Below are 18,251 nucleotides of genomic sequence, written 5' to 3'. Positions count from 1 at the left end.
CGTCCGTCTCCTGCCGGAGGCGCCGCACATACCCGGGAGGCTGCGCGAGGCTTCAGCGCCCAGATGCACAGTCTCCGGGGCCTGTGACCTCCAGCCCATCCAGTCTCTCCCTCGGACACCCCCAGGGGCTCGGACCTGCCAGGGGCCAGGCGCAGAGCGAGGGCTCCGGGCGGGCAGAAGGGAAGCGTGTCTCCTTCGGGAACTGACTGCCTGGTCAGGATGCCGCCCGGCCTGCAGTTCCGTGCTCCCCGGGGAGGCAAGGAACCAGGCGTCTCTCCCACGGCTCACCCCGCACGCTTCCGTGACGATGCCCCGGATTTCCCCGTCTCCTTGTCTGAGACCCCTGCCCCCTCTCACAGACCCTAGACACTCAGAGGGGCTGGGGGACCAGGCGCAAGGTACCTCTGGTTCTCCGTCCACTAGATACGACTTATTAGAGTTGACAGCCAGGCCGTTCGCAGCTTGGTTAATATGCACGAAGGCTCTGCAAACACATTGGGGGGGGTTGGGGGGGCATTACTGCACACGATGTAAGACAAGCTCGGGCACGGCCACTCATTTTTATGATCCTGTTTAATCTGGATTTGCCAGTCTCCCTTTTATTATCCCGTGGGCCAGTCTTAATAATCAAGATCTATGTTATGTGCTTTGTGGCATGATTAAAGCTGCTGCTTAATTAGAAAAGCTACCTACCTCCAGACAAAGAGAAATCAATAACATGTCTAACGGGAGAAAGCGGGTGAGAACTTTGCTTTGAGAGTGGACGGATCTGTCGGGCACGCGTGCACGCATGCACACACGTGAACACACGCAAACACAGGTGCACGTACATGCGTGCACACAGGTACACGTGCGCGCCATGCACACGGCAGTGCAAACACGTGCACGCGTACACACAAATACATGTGCGTATGCACACGTGTGAACACACACAGGTGCATGTACACGGGTGCACACAGGTACACGCGCACAACGCACAGGCATGCACACACAGACGCACACAGCACATGCAGGTACACGTGCACACGTACACACACAAATACATACGGACACACATCGACACATAACACGTGCACACGCACACCTGCACACACATTAACACGCATACACGTGCACACACAGGCACACTTGCACATGCGTGTACACACGCACAGGCACGCATGCACACAAACGTACACCCAGTAACACATACACACACGTACCACGCACATGTACGCGTGCACACGCAGGCACACATGGGTAGGCACACGTGCAGACACACATACACATGCACGCACACACACTCCCACATCCCACATATGTTTCTCACGGCTGCACCTGTCAGAATCCAAGAGCAAGGCCATTTCTCATTGGACGGATGGGCCCCACAGGGCGCAAGGCCATCTAGGGAATCGAACTCTGAAAGCTTAAAACGGGCATAGACTGAATTGCACTCATGTAACTCATTCGCTCGGACGTCCATAGACGTCCATAGACGCCAGTAGGCGTCCACACCTACTGGACTCCAGGTGTGGCTCCCGACGCGTGGCCACATGGAAGGTTCCCGCAAACAGCACCTGGCCTCACAAACCCAGAACTCGGCACTCTGCAGCGGCCCACCGGGCCTTCCTCCGTGGACTCGTCCGTGCGTGACTCCCTCCGACCCCTGCTGCAGCGTGTCTGGCCCCGGCTGGCACGTCTCTGTCTGAGCGCTCGCAGGCCTGGCCACGGGGCGCTCTGAGCGACCACGTTTGGGCTTCAGGACCCGCAGACTGCTTATATGGCAGCTCGCGGGCCCACACGTGGGCCGGGGTGGAAACCCCGAAAACCGCCCTCCTCACCTCTGCCCTCCTCGAGAGGACGGCCAGCCAATCTCAGAGAGAGGGACACAGATCCCACCCTGGGGGCGGGGGAGGGGGCAGATTCGAGAAGATTCCGTCTTTGGAAAACACAATGTGCCCCACTGGGCTCTGTGGGGACGGTAAGAGCCCGGGGGGAACGCACGCCGCACGACGGGGTTCGGCAAACTCTGGCCCACGGGCCCAGTGCGGGTACTTGACCTTTCCTGCCTTGGTCTCCTGTCTGTAGAGCATGGGCAATGCCGGTCCTCAAGGCCCTGGCACAGGGCAGCACCAGCAGCACCTTCTTAAACAAGCCCCAGGGACACGAGCGGCCCTGCGCTCGCCAACTGCACGAGAGCACGAGTCTCCCCTAGACACTGAGGCCGTGTTCTAAGCCACGGGTGCATGAGGGCTGTGGCTGCACGCAAGTAACCCCCACGACGCTGTCCCCCGGGGGGGGGGGCGGTGGGCAGCACGTCCAGACAGGCCAGGAGCCGGCGGGACAGGAAGGGCTTCTTTCCGGCTTGTCATTCACACGCGTGACGGGGCTGGTCTGAGCGTGTCCCGATCACAAAGCCTCCGCCTTTCTTTTTGGGAAAGAAATGGCTACAGATAAACATGTAAGAAAATGAAACCCACACCGTCTACTTCAGGGAGGCGGGGAGCTGTGCCCTTCCAGTCGGAGTGTCTGTAAAGTCAGGTTTCTATCAACTAAGGCGTATTGTAAATCTCGGCCCTTTGAGAGTTTGCCCTGACGTCTTCTTCTGCGACGTGAGGCTGGCAGGGAGCTGGTCGCTCCTGTCGGTTTTTATTTTGGCAAAAGGAGGCTTCCTACAGGGGGAGTCTCTGCCACTCAGGGAAGGGCGGTGGGTCTCAGTCCTCAAAGGGAAACCCAGAGGAGCATCTGCGGCTCAGGCAAATCCCAGCAGAGTGAGATGCCGGAGCAAAGCGTTCTGGGAACTCAAGGGTGTGCAGGGATGAGCCAGACGGAGCAGGGAGAGCCCTTTCCGCTTTAAGAAGCAGGAAACAAAATTCCAATTGATTAAGCAAAAGATTTATAAATGTATATGTGTGCGTGCTAGTTTACTACAGACCCTAGAAGACTTTTCATTTGTTTATAATTTATTGCAATGCTAGCTTCAGGAACAGCTGGATCCAGGTGCCGCAACGGTAGCACTGGAACCTGATTCCTCCCTACCTCCCAGCTCTGCCAAGCCCTGCACTGCATTTGCCCTCGGGGTTCACGGGTGGGTTGTGGGAACTCTCAGCCTCCCTTTCATGATAATAAGATGGCTAAGCTCCCCAAGTTCCCATAATTGCAATTTTACTTTGACTGAAAGGCCTGATTTTTTTCCCCAACGGCTTGAGGTAATTCCAAGGTGCACTCTGATTGGATGGGCCCAGACCATGTGACAGCCCCGAGCCAGTCGCTGAGGTGGTGGACACAATGCTCTAATCACCTTAATCCCAAATCCTGTGATCTGCCCCGCAGCTGGAACAGCAGCTGGAACAGCAAGTTTCCTGTGGGTTCCCCTGTGCGAAGGGGGAGCTGGTGCCCAGAGAAAGACAACAGGATTCCAGGAAGGCAGACAACAGCGTCTGTCACACACGCTCCCGTCTGTCCTGTACGTGTCCTGCTCTGACGGTGGATGATGCAGCAGGACCACCAGGAGAGCCTGCCCCCAGCCCAGGGCTGGCCACGGCAGACGGGGTAAGTGTCCTCGACCCCATGGGCTCCCTTGTGGCCACAACTGCCACCAGATGATGACACAGACAAGGACAGGTTTCCTAGAGTCTCTGGTGGCGAAGTCCCCGAGGCTGCAAGTGCCAGGATCAGATCGGTGACATGGGAGGTGGGGGCCACTCCTACCACGTGCACAGGAAAGGCCTGGCCCTTGCCAGCTCCTGGGAAGTGGCTTCTGAGCCCTTGGGACATCCTGCCTGACGAGAGCGTCGTCGCCTATGTGGGATAGTCTATGCTGCGGAGTGATCTATGCTGGAGCCCTGAGCCACAGCATGGCCAGACCTCTGGGGACGGGGACTGAGGTCGGCCGGCCAATAAAACCCCGGACACCAGGGCTCGAATGAGCCCCCTGTTGTAATTCTTCATACGTGCGGTCACTCGCCATTGCTGGGAAAATTAAGTGCTCCCCTGGCCCCTGCCCTGTTCTCCGAGACGTCATTCTGTCCTTTAACAAACCGCATCGGGCGTATAACAGCTTTGCCGAGCGCTGTGAGTCCCTTCAGCGAGTTGCTGAGCCTGGGGTGGCTTCGGGGGGGGGTCTCTGAAAGGCACCGCGGGTGCCCAGCTCAGAGCCAAGAACAGCGCCCGACTCCAGCCGCAGGGTGAGGCCTGAGCGGCAACTTATTTAGGTCCTGCTCCAGAGGTCGGGGCACACTGGGGGGCGCTCAGGACTACTCACTACTCACGCATGTGCACACACACATCCACACGTACATGTACACACGTGCACACTCAAACACTCACAGCCACACTCTCAGAGCACAGATTGGGTACGTCGCAAACCTGAGTCACTCAAGCCCGTGTCTGTGACTTTGTCACATCTGGACGTCCCCCGCGTCCTTCACTTAGCATGCTTCTTCAAATTGGCCTGTTTTACACTTAATTGCATTTTTTACTCAAACAAAGAATCGTTATTCCATCTCACAAGAGGAAAGCCGGCCTTACTCATGCTGAATCGATGGTACCCTCGAACACAAAACTGTTCTCGCCCGTGGCTGGGGCTGAGGCCGCGGGAGCGCGCGCTCCAGGCCTCCGCCCTCCGGGGCCACCCAGGAAGGGGGAACCTCTCTGGGACGAAGTCACAAGACAAGCAGGTGAGCCGGGCAGTGAGCCGTCACCGTGCGGCTCCAGAGAGCAGGCCGCACCTAACGTCCTGGCCGCACCACAGACGCACGGGTTTCGGGAACCGCCCGGCCAGCCCCGCGCAGACGCGCACGCCGACACCCAGCGCCAGCTCACCTGGGAGACCTGCTCTCGGGCACCTCACCCTCGGAGCAACTGACGGGGAGCTGGCGGTCGGATCCCGCTGCCTGGCCTCGCGGGGCGGCCTGGAAGCCCCCTCCGCCGTCCCGAACCCGCCGCTGCCCCACCACGTGCGCCAGCGGGCCCCACCCGTAACCACGCCCAACACGCCCCTGCCCACGCTTCCTCCCTCGGGGCCCGCCGGCCCTCCCACCTCTCGCGGGGCTTCCCGGGACGGCCTCCCACCCCAGGGCCTCTCGACACAGCCCAGAAATGCTCCCCGCCCCCTTCATGGAGTTTCCTCCAGGGCCCAGGCCCCGCCCACCACCAGGACCCCCACCCCCGGCCGAGCCCGGGCCTCAACACCTCCCCGGGGTTCCGGGGTTCCCGGCCGCCTGCCCCGTTTCTGCAGACGGAACCACAGAAAGGAGCCGGGCCGAGCCTGCCTTTCCTCTCCAGGACCCAGGTGCCAGGCTGGCGGGACTTTTTTCACGCGATGACGTCCGCTTAATATGGCATTTTGTTCCAATTTCGTCCCCGCCAAGGCACCTAACGAGCTTTCAAACAGGATGCCCCGCTTGTAGACCAGGGCTCAGTCCTGAGAGGCCTCAAGGCCAGGCCGCAGCCGGCGACAGATTTGGGGGGCGGGGCGGGAATAGTGGACCTCTTTAGATGGTGGGGGAGGGGGGCCCCCACCGCAGCGACGGGACCACAAGCAGTGACGCATGCCCAAGCCGGCTTTGTTACACCTGCGCGCGTCTGTGTCGACAGAGACACCAGAAGGCGGCGCGGTCGCGGGTGTGGCCGACTCCACGTGCCGGGTCTCGACCCCGTGCCGCCTGCAGGGCCTTGAGCGCACACGTCGCCGTGCTCCGGGGGCCGCAGCTCGCGGGTGCGGGGTGTGCGGGAGCGCGGTGCCCGGGAGGAGGGCCGCGAACTCACTTTTTGGGCCTGTAGTCCGGGATGGTCCTGTCCAGGGAGATGCGGTCGCTGAGCTGCGCGTTGTACCCGTATTCCTCGTATTTGCTTTCTGTCTCCTGGCTGTCCTCACGCAGGGTGGCCGCCATGCCGCCCTGGCCCAGGCCCCCAGGCCCCTCCACCAGGCCGATGGGCTTGGCGAGGCCTGGCGGGAAACGGGAAAGGAGGGCGGTCAGCCAGGCCCCGGGACCCCCGTGCCCTCCCGCGCCCGCCCCCAGCCTCCGCTGGCGGCCCCTTTCTTTCAGGCCGAACTTGGCAAACCCCCTGCTCGCTGAGGGACCCTGACGCTCGGAATTCAAGGAAAGTCTGTTAACTTTAAAAATTAAAAAATAAATAAATGCTCACTGACCCTTGATGTCGTGGGTCTTTCTGACCTGCACACAGTGGGACGCTAGCTGGGTTGAGTACCCGCGGCCTCCCGGGAGTCCCAGAGCCCCCGACACGCAGGACACCCCCCACAGGACCCTGCCTCCAGCGCCGAACGGGTCGGAGCTGACCTGGGGGCCAGGTGGGAGACGCGGCCTCTGGGCGGGGCTGCGGGGCCACCAGGCCTGTGTGCTCGGTGCTCGTGGGCTACCGAAGGCCAGGCCAGGGGCTTGTTCTTCTGGAAGGTTCTTCTAAGTGGCCACTCCTGCCAGAGGGGAACGCGGCTCCGAGGGAACCGGACCCCAGCGCAGCACCCACCGCACGCGTGGGGACAGCACCCTGGCTCTCCGTGGGGCGGGGACCCTGGTCCCCGCCCAGCTGCGCAGACTAGTGCACAGTGCCGCCTCGGCCCAGATTGCAGACCCCAGGGAGGGCCGGACCCCGAGGCCACACCTCGGGCAAGGGGCTCTTCTCTGCGCCACTGCCTCCCTGAGGTTTGTTACTCAACGAGACGCCCCAGGGGCGCAACCCGAAATCCAAGCTGTACCCGCCCTCCAGTCCGGCCCCACCCCTCCCCTCCCCACGCTGCCGCCCTGCAGGGGAGCCCCAGGCCACAGAACCTCTGCGTCTTCCGGAATCCTCATCATAAACCGTTTAACCACGTAGGACGGAAGGGTATGCATTGGGTGTAAAATTGAAAAATTATGTGACACATAAATCATTTCCGCTTCTTAGTTTAATGTTGTAAAAAAATACATATAATCATGCTATTTTTAAATGTCTGTGCTGCACCGCATTTTCCGCCTTCAAAAGTCTGTAAATAGCCACCTCCCAAAGGCAGATGTGCCCCCAAACCTGAGGGGACAGCAGTGTCGCTGCTCGGGGCCAGGCCCGAGGGAGGGGGGGCTGCTGTGGGGGGTGGAGGACCCAAGGGGTGGGGCCTGGAGGTGGGGCCTGGCAGGGGGTGGGGGCCCAGGGGTGGGGTGGGCCCACGGTGAGGGCTGGACTGGGCTAGGACTGGAGGAGAGGGAGAGAACCAGCCTGTGGGGTCAGGCCCTGAAAACTCACTGGGCTTCTTCACGTCACTTTTGAAAGTCACTTGTAAAAGTGAGATGCACGCAGGTCAGAAAACTCAAACAATGTAGAAAGCTCTGGAAAGACCATTTCCTGTGCCAGCCCCACTCTGCAAAGAACAGCACTTTTCTGGCTTGAGCTCTCGCTCCGTCCCGCACATGCGCGGGATCTTATGGTCACTTTCCCCGGATGCCTGCAGGTGCACGGGCGGGGGGCGGAGCTAAGTCCACCCACCCGCCCTGCTCCCGTGGTCCCGGCTGTGGCATTATTCTCGGTGATGCCGGGGTTGCTTTTGTGACCTTAAGAGGAATACTTTCGGCTCTATTTCTGGAAGCGTCACTTTAGACAGAGCCTGCCGACTCCCTAGTGGGTTAAAGGAAAAATTAGCATTCTCCCGGGAGTTCTGCTCAACGGCTCTAAGTTTCATTTACACATATATTTCTCCAGTTATACAGACTCCTAACCGTATACGAATAAGCTAGAGGTCCGCGGCACGAGCTGTGCCTCATTAGCAGCCCCGTATTTATCATGCGCTGAAAATTTTGTCAAGAAGGCCGTTTGCATGTTGTTGTTCTGACAACAATAGCAATTTAAAAATAAGACGATGAATAACCCCCCAAAAGAAATAGCTATGCCATCGCTCCCACATCGTCCGAGGTCACTTATGGCATCTAATTTTGTTCGACGAGCGTGACCCAGCCCTCCCTGACTGGTCTGTAGGTTGGTTCTAAAATGAGGAGCGAGCCCGCATTCGCCACCTGCTCGCTGCAGAGGGGGCCTCAGGAGAGCCCCCTGACCCGGTTTGTGCCCCCCCCCCCCGCCGTGAAGAGCTTTCAGATGTCAAGGCGTCATCGCTTGCCTTCCAGAAGCTATTAATTTCCCAAAATGTGTGCATTTTGGTTGGCTTTGGGCTCGGATCTTGACTTTCTGTCCACTTTTTAGGTAGCAACAATACACAGCGTGTGCCCTGCCAACACAGGAACTCGGCCGGCAGTCCCATGCCACCACGTCCCCGGGCCCCAGACAAGAGCACCTGCCCAGGGAGGCCGGCGGATTCCAAGGGGAAGGGAGGCAGGAGGCCTGTGACACAGGAGAGCGTGTGACCGCCAGCGGTCCGTAAAAATCCGTGAAATTTGCACAAGGCGTTCCCGAGGTTTCGGTGTTTTTACAGAAGGTGAAAGAGGGATGTCCCCGTCAAGAGGGAGCACCCTGAACACCGACGTGGGGTGAAGTGCCAGGGAACAAGGCCCTGGTCACGTCTCCATCAACCCGCCAGTTCCTGTCAAAGTCACCTCGCTGGACATGTTCCTTTGACTCACTGGCCAGCACCCGTGTAACTCATGTGTGGACGAGCCCACGTGCCACACGCGTGTCCCCGGCAAGGCACCGCCCTCCGCGCTCACCGTCACCACACGATCTTGGCAGCAGGCCCGGGGCGGTTTGAACAGCGAAACCAATAAAAGCACGAATGCATGAACAAGAGGCTCTGACAGACCTTGAATAGGACACTTGTCCAGGGTGGGGGCGCCAGGGCAGGGCCATGCCTTATGCCCCCGGGCTGGCCTTAGAGCTCCCGCCTCCACCGCGAAGACGCCCCAGCACTGATTTGGGTAGAAATGAACCCAGAGAGCGCCAAAGCAGCATCCCCAAACCATGTGAGTGAGCGAGCCCCGGAGTGTGAGCAGCGCCTGAGCTCCCGGCTGCACCCCTGCCACCCCATCACCTCAGCCCTGGGGGGCAGGGGCTCCTCGGAGGAATGGGGGCTGTAGTCCTGGGGGCCTGGCTGGGACACAGACAGCAGGGGCCCACGCAGAGCAGCAGGTGTGCAGGTGTGGGGTGGGCGGAGCACTGGCATCTCCAAGAAACTTCCAGACATGCAGATGCTGCCTTCCAGGGACCCCACTTCTGCGTGGCGCAGGGGCTCCCGGCCTTCTGTGGGGGTGGGTCATGTGCTGCTGGTCCCAGCAGGAGTTTCGTGTGGAACCCGCCTGTGGCTCCAGGTAAGGGTTCGGGGCTGGTCACTTCTGGGCCTCGCCCTGCGTCTTGACCCCTGACCTCTGAGCAGCCGCGGCAGCTCTGAGAGGCTGGCCCTGGGGTGCACGGCTAGGGGGAGACAGTCAGAGCCACCAGCCCAGTTAGGGCTCTGCCTGAGCCGGAAGGTCTGTTAGAGCTCCGCCAATTAAAAACCTGCGGATGTGATTTAGCTTTTAAGGAGTCGTGCATATCAGTGCTCCCTGTGGGGTTGCCGGGACTCTCATCTTCCCTCTTTCTGGGATACCTGGTGTTGACTCACGTTCTCTCTCACAGATCCTTCTGGAGAGGCAGGGTTGCTTGATCCTCGGGTAACGAGGGCAGACGGAACCAGGAGGAACTTGTGAAGATTGAAGGTGGCCTGTCATTACTGGGGGGCCAAGGCCCGAATTCCACTGAACTGATGGCCGACAGCCGGCCGAGGCCCCTGGGGTCTACACCTAAAGACACGGCTCTGTCCTCACATCTCCCAGAGTTCTGGCTTCCGAGCACCCCCACTGGGCCCGGTTGGGGGTGGGGGTGGGGGCAAAATGTCCTTGTTCCTGCTGCCGCCCTCCGGGGTTCATGCTCTCGTTAGCCGGGCCACCAAACGCATGACCCACAGGCCCGGCGGCCGTGTGGGTTGAATCACGGCTGGGCCCTGGTGCTCCGGACTCGTGGCCGTGGCCTTATTTGGAAAGGGGTCTCTGCAGAGGTAATTACTTAAGATGAGGTCATCCTGAATTGAGGTGCGTCCTAACCCACTGGCTGGGGTCCTCATAGGAAGAAGGGATTTTGATTTTTTTTTTTTCAACGTTTATTTATTTTTGGGACAGAGAGAGACAGAGCATGAACGGGGGAGGGGCAGAGAGAGAGGGAGACACAGAATCGGAAACAGGCTCCAGGCTCTGAGCCATCAGCCCAGAGCCCGACGCGGGGCTCGAACTCAGGGACCGCGAGATTGTGACCTGGCTGAAGTCGGACGCTTAACCGACTGCACCACCCAGGCGCCCCGGAACAAGGGATTTTGGACACAGACGCACACAAAGAGAAGATGGCCACGGGACGACCGAGGAAGAGCCTGGAGGGACGCGGCCACGATCCAAGGAACACACGGGGCCACCAGGAGCCGGACGAGGCAGCACGCACCCTGGAGGGAGCCTGTGGAGGGAGCAGGGCCCCGCCCCGCCTGGAACTCAGGCTTCTGGCCTCCAGCCGTCTGCTGTTCCAGCCGTGGCTGTGTGTGGTGCTTTGTCAGGGCAGCTCCAAGAGACCAGGGCGCAGACCCACCCACCGGTCTGCCACCCAGACCTGCGTCAGCTGGGACAACAGACACACTGACGGGAGCCGTACATCGGACAGCGCTCAGCGCAGCCCATCTCGGGCCACCCTCCCGGGCAGATGTGGGGGCAGATCACAAAGGCACCTCCTCAACCAGAGTGAGAGGTGGTTTTTCCTGTGAGCAATTTTCCACTTCCTCCTGTAGGGGAATGGGAGCCCCAAACTCTTGGTTCCATCCTTGAATGCGATGTGATTTTGACAACAATGGGAAATTTGCATGCGTCAGCTCGGCCTTTGAAACGTCTGTCCAAGGACTTCAACGCGAACAGAAGCCACACCTCCTACCCGTGACTCTGGGACTTCCACAGGTCACAGGCTGGTGGGACAGCTGTCGGTGGTTACAGTGGCCAGTGGCCGATGGGGCTTCCTCTGCTCCCCGTGGCGGGCCCTACATCACGTGCTTTTCTCACCCCATTTCCTAGAGGGGACCCCTGAAGCTCACAGTGGCTGCATGGCCTCCTACCCGTGTGCTTTAAACTTTAAAACCTGAAAGAAGAACTTTATTTTACTTTCTAAAGTTTATTTTGATTTACTTTCGAGAGAGACAGACAGATGGTGCGTGGGGGAGGGGCGGAGAGAGAAGGAGAGAGACATAGAATCCCAAGCAAGGCTCCTCGCTCTCCGTGCGGAGCCCATCGTGGGGCGGGAACTCATGAACCACGAGATGGTGACACGAGCAGAAATCAAGAGTCGCACACTTACCTGACTGAGCCACCCAGGCACGCCAGAGAATTTTAGAGGGAACCAGTCACGGTCACCAACTTTCCACTTTGCCATCGTGGATATTCATTACAACGACCTGTTCCTATCGGCACCGTTCCAGATGGTGCGTCCTCGCCTCGCCTCGCGGCAGCAGGGCCAGGTGCTCTTGGGCGAGCCGCAGGTGCGTGAGGTGGACACTCCCCCCTGCGCAGGTAAAGAGGCTCCCCCATCCGTGGGGCCACCCCTCCCTAGCCCTTGGCCCTCCCAGTCGGGCTGGAGACGAGGACGACGGTGCAAACACCCACGGCCCGTGTGGCGGGAGGACGGAGCAGCTGGCCGTGGAGGGTGAGTCCGGCCATATCACGGCGCCCAGACTGAAAGCAAGTCCTGGCTGCGGGCATCCGGGGGACCCCTTTCACATCCAAGAGGGGCCTGATGCCTTCTCAAAAAGTGAGCTTCCAGCAGGCATTCCGGAACCTTCTTCAGGTCGGCAGGAACCCCACGATGACTGAGCCCTCCCCGGCTTCTCCAGTGTCTCGGGCTCCGGTGACCACGCTGCCCTAGGAGAGGCTCTGCGGGACGTGCCCGCACTCAGTCCTCTGGCTGGAGAAGTCCACATTCTGCTTTTTGCTTCCTTGAAATTATTGCCAAAAGTGTCTCCCCTGTGATTATATGCAAAACTCAATTATAATTAACAATCGCCTTCTGAACCACCACGTAAGAGCCTGTCGAACGGATAGATACACGTTTGCTTGACACGTCCTGCGTGTTTGCACGTGTTTGTTAGCTCGCGTGGCTCCAGCTCTCCCGGGGGCCAGCCTCCTCCCACACACGGTGTGGTCGTCACCTATGCAGCCCACTGTCCCCACCCAGGTTCCCCCTGGACACAGGGCGGCCGACGGTCGGTCTGTGCCTCAGTGGGTTAAATCGCCAGGAGAGAGCGCCCCCTCCCCTGGTATCTCGAGCATCCAGAACAAAGGGTTTGAGGGCTGGTTTTGTCTACACAGAAAGAGGCCTCCCACTCAGGTGTGCTCCATCCTGGAGCAGGTGGACGGGAGCCCGGCCGGTTCGGGCAGAACAGCCAGCCTCGGCAGGGGCTGCTTAGACAGTGGCTCTCCCCAGGGGTCCAGACGGTTGGGGCCTGGGTGGAGGCGACAAAGCTAGGCCCCTGGCCAGGAAAGCGAATTATCAAGGTCGGAGAACCCACAGCTTCCAGAACATTCTCTGCTCTGGGGCTCTCGCTCCGTGAGGTGGGTTTGGCCTCAGAGGCAGGGACCTGGCTTTTCGGAGAAGGAGCTTCCTTGCAACACAGGGCTCTTCCCGCTTTATTCTCCCGGGGTCGCCGGAGGGGCGCGCATGCTCCTGAAGTGCACAGAGGTCACTGCTAGGGAACAGTCATTTCAAGCTCCTGTCGTGTGACCTGAGGGAATGCGCTTTCTGAGCACGTGAGGTAATTTGGAAGCCATCACTGTGAGATGGCTGTGCCTGCCCCCCCGGAAAGCGCCTAGTCACACGTGGTGACCCGTGGGGCCCCGGCCATCAAGGGCGCACTGGGACTCCCGGCTGTGGGACTGAGGCCGTTGCCCAGACACTTTCTCTCGATTCACGAGACCGGGGACACTGTCCCTCGGCACCTGCGTCATGGGGCCAGGGGTGGGTGCCCCCGTGCTCCAGACCTCACCCAGCCTAAGACCCCAGACCTTCTAGGCTTTCAAGAGAAGGCAGCAGGACAGAGCCACTCTGCATAGCAGCAACCCAGTCGCGGTCCGGAAAAACTAGCATTAAGGTACCAAAGGTCTGTATCTGTCAGCACAGGCATGGGAGACTACGTGACGGCTCCCAAAGATCCCCGGAACCCGCGGCCGCGTCGCCCTGGTGGGAAGTGGGTCTTGCAGATGGGATCACCGTCAGGACCCTGAGACGCAGAGGGTCCTGGGTCGTCCAGGAGGGACCTACACGCCGCAAGATGCCCTTAGAACAGAGAGGCTGTGGGAGGCAGACAGCTGTTTCTGTGGATGGCCCGGGCACTTCACGAAGAGCCGCTGACACGGAGGCATTGAGAGGGGCTTGGGGCTCAGAGCGAGTCTCAGGGGCACTGCCCCCCGGGGCCCCGGAATTCAACCCGAGAGGTTTCACGTGCAAGCCTGAGCTCCCAGCCCCTTCGGAAGGGTCCAGCCTTACACAGGTGCAGGCGGGCAGCTCCCCGTCCCCCCCCCCCGTTTTGCACGGCTGCCTCGTGGCTGAGAGGTTGTGCCCTGGTTTAGACGGCTGGGGAGGGTGGTGGGTGGAATGGGGGCCCCAGGAGCTGGAACCCACGAGTGTGGCCTTATTTGGAAATGGGGTCTTTGCAGACGTAACTGAGGTAAGGACTTTGAGATGAGACCGTCCGGGATTAAGGTGGGTCCTAAATTCAACGCCAAGTATCCCGATAGTTCAGAGAGGGCTCAGAGAGGCACACGCGCACCGGAGAAGCCACACGATGACGGAGACAGATGGAGTCAGGTGTCCCCAAGCCAAGGATTGCCAGGGGCCACCAGGAGCTGGAGAGACGCCTGGAACAGAGTCTCCCTCAGAGCCTCCAGGAGGAGTCAACTTTCCAGCACTTGGATTTCAGGCTTCAGCCTCCAGAGTGGGAGAGAATGAATTCCTGTTGTTTTAAGCCACCGCATTTGTGGTCACTTGTTACAGCAGCCAACAGGACACTCACACGGGGGGAGGGAGGAGGGGGAGGGTGTGGGAGGGGAGGGGAGGGGAGGAGAGGGAAGAGAAGAGGAGGAGGGAGAAGGTGGGGGAGGGGAGGAGAGGGAGGGTGGGGGAGGAGAAGAGAGTGAAAGGAGGAGGTGGAGAGGGAACAGGGGAGGGGAGGGGAGGGTGGGGGAGGGGAAGAGTGGGAAAAGAAGAGGAGGGGAAGAGAAGAGGGGCAGAGGTGGGGGGAGGAGGAGGAGGAGGGGTTGGGGAGGAGGAGGGAAGGGGGACAGAGGTGGGGAGAGGAGGGAAGGAGGGGGAGGAGGGGTTGGGGAGGGGGAGGGAAGGGGGACAGAGGGGGGAGAGGAGGGGAGGAGGAGGAGGAGGAGTTGGGGAGGAGGAGGGAAGGGGGGACAGAGGTGGGGAGAGGAGGGAAGGAGGGGGAGGAGGGGTTGGAGGGGAGGGAAGGGGGGCATAGGTGGGGGGAGGAGGAGGAGGAGGGGTTGGGAAGGGGGAGGGAAGGGGCGACAGAGGTGGGGAGAGGAGGGAAGGAGGGGTTGGGGAGGGGGAGAGAAGGGGGGACAGAGGTGGGGAGAGGAGGGGAGGAGGGGGAGGAGGGGTTGGGGGGAGGGAAGGGGGCATAGGTGGGGGGAGGAGGGGGTGGGGAGGGGGAGAGAAAGCAGGGCAGAGGTGGGGGAGCAGGGGGAGGAGGGGAGAGGTTCTAGGTAAAGGGATCGTGGTAGACACTATGGATGCTTGGCCAGCAGTTTGTTTGGGGTAGAAATGAGTTCAGCTAAAATGCTCGCCTCCCCAGGCTGACCTTGCAGCCAGGGGTGGCAAGTGACCAAGATCTATTTGCTGGGTGAAATTTCTGGGAAATGTGTCTAAAAGGCACAGACTTGGCAGGTGTATACGTCTGTTTGCCTTTGTCTGCGGTCCTTCCCCCCTTCTCCTGCCTGGAGCTAGGACTCGATGCCCAGAGCTGGAGCAGCCACCGTGTGACCACGAGGCCGAGGGCCACACAATAGGAAGGGAGAGGCTAGAATGAAATGGGGCTGGGCCCCTGAGGATGGCCTCCAGTCCCCTGGGCTCGGCGTCCCCGAGAAGAACGGGCCCCAGGCAGTCAGGACCCTGTGTGCAGTCCCAGAGCGAGGGAGCCAGGCTGCCCCCACACACACACACACAAGGACGGGGCAGGCCATCCAGGGGCCTCTTCCAGCCCCCTCCCAGAAGAGTGACTTCACACCTGCCAACCCACGCCTTCCAGACAGGGTACCTGGCGAACGTGGGCGGCCGTGAGTTTTCAGCTCGGGAGGAAGCGTGGCTCTCAAGCTCGCAGCTTGTTTGAGTCACGGATCCCATCTGCCACCGTGACTCAAGCCAATATTCCGAGAGGAAACGGCCCACATGGAGAGGCTGCCGGTCACAAGCTAATCTGAGGAAGAGGCAGAGGGTAGGGCCTGGGGGGGGCGGGGAGGCTGGGAGGGCGCACGCTCAGCCAGCACCCAGGGGCCCCCGGGGGCAGCCCGCTGACCCGCCACCCTGAAATCCGCCAGGAGCCCTGGGTCGGAAACACCAACTGCTAAAAACCAGCGGATCTCTGACAAGAGGGGAAGACAAATGAGAAGAAAAGGGAGAGGGTGGCGCGAGTGTGCTTCTGGGGGTGGGGGAGGGGCTGTCCTGAACACCGCGAACTTGACATTTCAAGGACACGGGGGGGGGGGGGGCGCAGTGGGGGACAGAAGTCAGAGGTCCGGAAAGCCCCCTAAGTGGGGCACACGGCCCCCCTCACAGCCCGGGAGCCTGGAAGGGCAGGTGCAGAAATCCCGTCCCCCCGACGTTCCCCGCCCGTCACCACGCATGCCTCGCGCGCCAGGGCACCCGGGCAGAGACGGGACCGGCTGCCGTTGGCTGTGGTGCCCGCACTACCCTCACCGTCGGTCTCCCGCTCCTGAGGTCACCCAGCACGTGGGACCCCGCGGTTCTCGGTGGAGACACCACCCGTCACCTGCCAGGCTCCGGGCCGTACCCTCTTGCGCCCTCGGCCTTGGCGGTGGCCTTCACGGGGAGGAGGGTGGGGGTGGCGGGGAAACGGGAGGGAGCAGAGCACCCCGCAGCCCCCGGCCCCCCTCTTCCCCGCCCTATGAAAATGTAGGCCAGCCCAGCACGCCCGCTATTAATTCTGATGGCTGAGAAGCCCGCCTGGCTTTGCGGCCGAGGTCCCTGCCCCCCGGCTTCCGCGCACCCGCTCTCTCACGCGCAGCGGCTCCTTCCATTTCGGACGGTCTGTTAAGGCTCCCTGGGGACCCCGGCCACTACCTGGTCAGCGGCCAAAGACGGACTGCCCTTCTGAAACTGTGAAGTCATGACAATTGTGCAGAACGTGGAAAACCCACAAGACATATTCTCCCTGAGCCCCGTAGAGTGTCCTGACGTGAATATTTATGGGGCCAAAGCACACGAAATCAGGAGTGACTGGAAACACCTGGCAGAACGGATTTTCTGGCTCCTTCGGGCACGTTGTAGGCGTGTGGAGCGTCACGCGGCCGCCCCGTCCCGCCCCAGTTTGGGCCCCCCAATTCCTGAGGAGCGGGCATGGGGACACTGGGGCGTCCTGTCGCTCAGCGGCCACCAAGGGAAGCTGTCCGGAAGGTGGGAGAGGTCGGGTCCCCACCCTCCCCACACCCACCCGAGCCTCTGAGGGGTGCGCTCTGGCTCCACTGGGCTGGCTTCTCCGCTCGGATCCCAACCGAATCTCCCGGGAAGTGTGGTCCTGTGGGCCCAGCTCCGCCCCGGGGGTCACGAACAGGAGGAACTCCAGGGCCTGCGCTCTGGGGACGGCAGTGGGGATGCAGGGCCAGACCCCAAAGAGCCGAGAGTCCGGCTGGGTCTGTCCGGGAGCCCCTTTGGCCGAGGACGGAGGACCCGGCCCCTCCTTCACCTTGCCTCCCGACCTCCAAGGGCAGGACTGCCTGCCTTGCTGGCTCCCGCAGCCCCAGGACCTGGTCCATAGTAGGTGCTCACCGAGTGCCTAAATGTGAGAGAATGCACGCACGCAGGAACGAATGAATGCAGAAATGAATGAATGCAGGAACGAATGAATGCAGGAACGAATGAATGCAAACATGAATGAATGCAGGAACGAATGAGTGCAGGAACGAATGAGTGCAGGGCTGAATGCCCGCCTGGGCCACCAGAAGAGACACTGCAGACTGGGCGCTTACACGCCTCTGTTTGTCACAGCCCTGGAGGCTGGGCATCCAGACCAAGGTCCCGTCTGGTTCCCGGTCACAGCCTGTTCCCCGGCCGCCTTCTCGCCGTGCCTTTAATGGCTGTCCCGGGTGCGTGTGTTCAGAGCCGGAGAGGGATATGCCGTCTCTTCCTCTTCTTACAACGGGACCCCCCCAGGACCACCTCCAGCCCCATCACCCCCCAGAGACCCACCTCCTAAAGCCGTGCCCATGGGGAGAGGTCTCTCGTGTGGGAATCTGGGGCACAGACGTCCAGCCCACTGCGTTCCACCTCTGCCCCCCACTCGCGTCCTCCTCTCACGCAGACCGCAGGCCCCCGAGATCTCAGTCCCTCCAGCACCAACTCTGCCGTCTCGACTCGCAGCCCGTCTACACCTCGCACCCGCATCTCCCCAGACCCGAGCCCACGGGGCAGCAACACGTCCCTCATGGCCGCGGGGCCAGGCCCAAACCCTCACCCGTTCCTGGCCCAGCTCACGTCCCCACCCACCCACCCCAAACAGAGCCGCAATGCGCCTGGGTGAGCTCTGCTTGTCAGCTACGGCCAAGCCGCCAGAATTCAAACCCCACCTGCACCCACATCCCAACTGTGGGCAAAATACTCAAGCCGTGTGAGCCTCAGTTTCCCCACCTGAGCTAAGGTGACGGCGCCTCCCTCACGGGACCCACACTCCCCTAGCGGATCCCCTCAGTTCCCCAGAGGCCCCTCCAGCCACCGGGCCCTCGGTCGTGGACAAAGTCCCGGGCTAGAGGAGCTGCCCGTGACGTGAACAAGACTTGACCTCAGCTGGTCCTCACTGAGTGCCCGTGACCCCGCAGGCCCCAGGTCGGGGAGAGAGAGGCCAGAGCTGGGTGTCCGCCCTTCCAGCGGCCGGCAGGATTTCCGGAGAGAGGAGACGGAGAAGGTCTGGAACCTGTCCGCATGATTTCTGCAGGACTCAAACACCTATGCCGTCTTTTCTCGTCGTGTCCCCGCACTTCTGTTCTGGAGGTCGGGAAGGAGCCCGCCCTGAGTTCCGCAGCCCCGGGACAGAGAAC

At 61.1% G+C, this 18,251-nt stretch overlaps 1 protein-coding gene across 3 annotated transcripts in view; it reads right to left on the bottom strand.

Annotated features, from left to right (window-relative positions):
* GALNT9 (polypeptide N-acetylgalactosaminyltransferase 9) overlaps positions 1-18,251 on the bottom strand; it is a 102,417-nt gene that overhangs the window by 48,774 nt on the left and 35,392 nt on the right. For all 3 annotated transcript variants that reach the window (XM_023241249.2, XM_045041320.1, XM_023241248.2), the window contains exon 2: positions 5,749-5,929. In XM_023241249.2, coding sequence (XP_023097017.1) covers positions 5,749-5,873 — 125 coding nt within the window. In that variant the 5' untranslated portion in view covers positions 5,874-5,929. The remainder of the gene's footprint in view (positions 1-5,748; positions 5,930-18,251) is intronic.

Source organism: Felis catus, chromosome D3 (genome assembly GCF_018350175.1).
Source record: "Felis catus isolate Fca126 chromosome D3, F.catus_Fca126_mat1.0, whole genome shotgun sequence".
Lineage (NCBI taxonomy): Eukaryota > Metazoa > Chordata > Mammalia > Carnivora > Felidae > Felis > Felis catus.
Note: the sequence above shows the minus strand (reverse complement) of the source record. Positions and strands in the feature narration are given on the sequence as shown.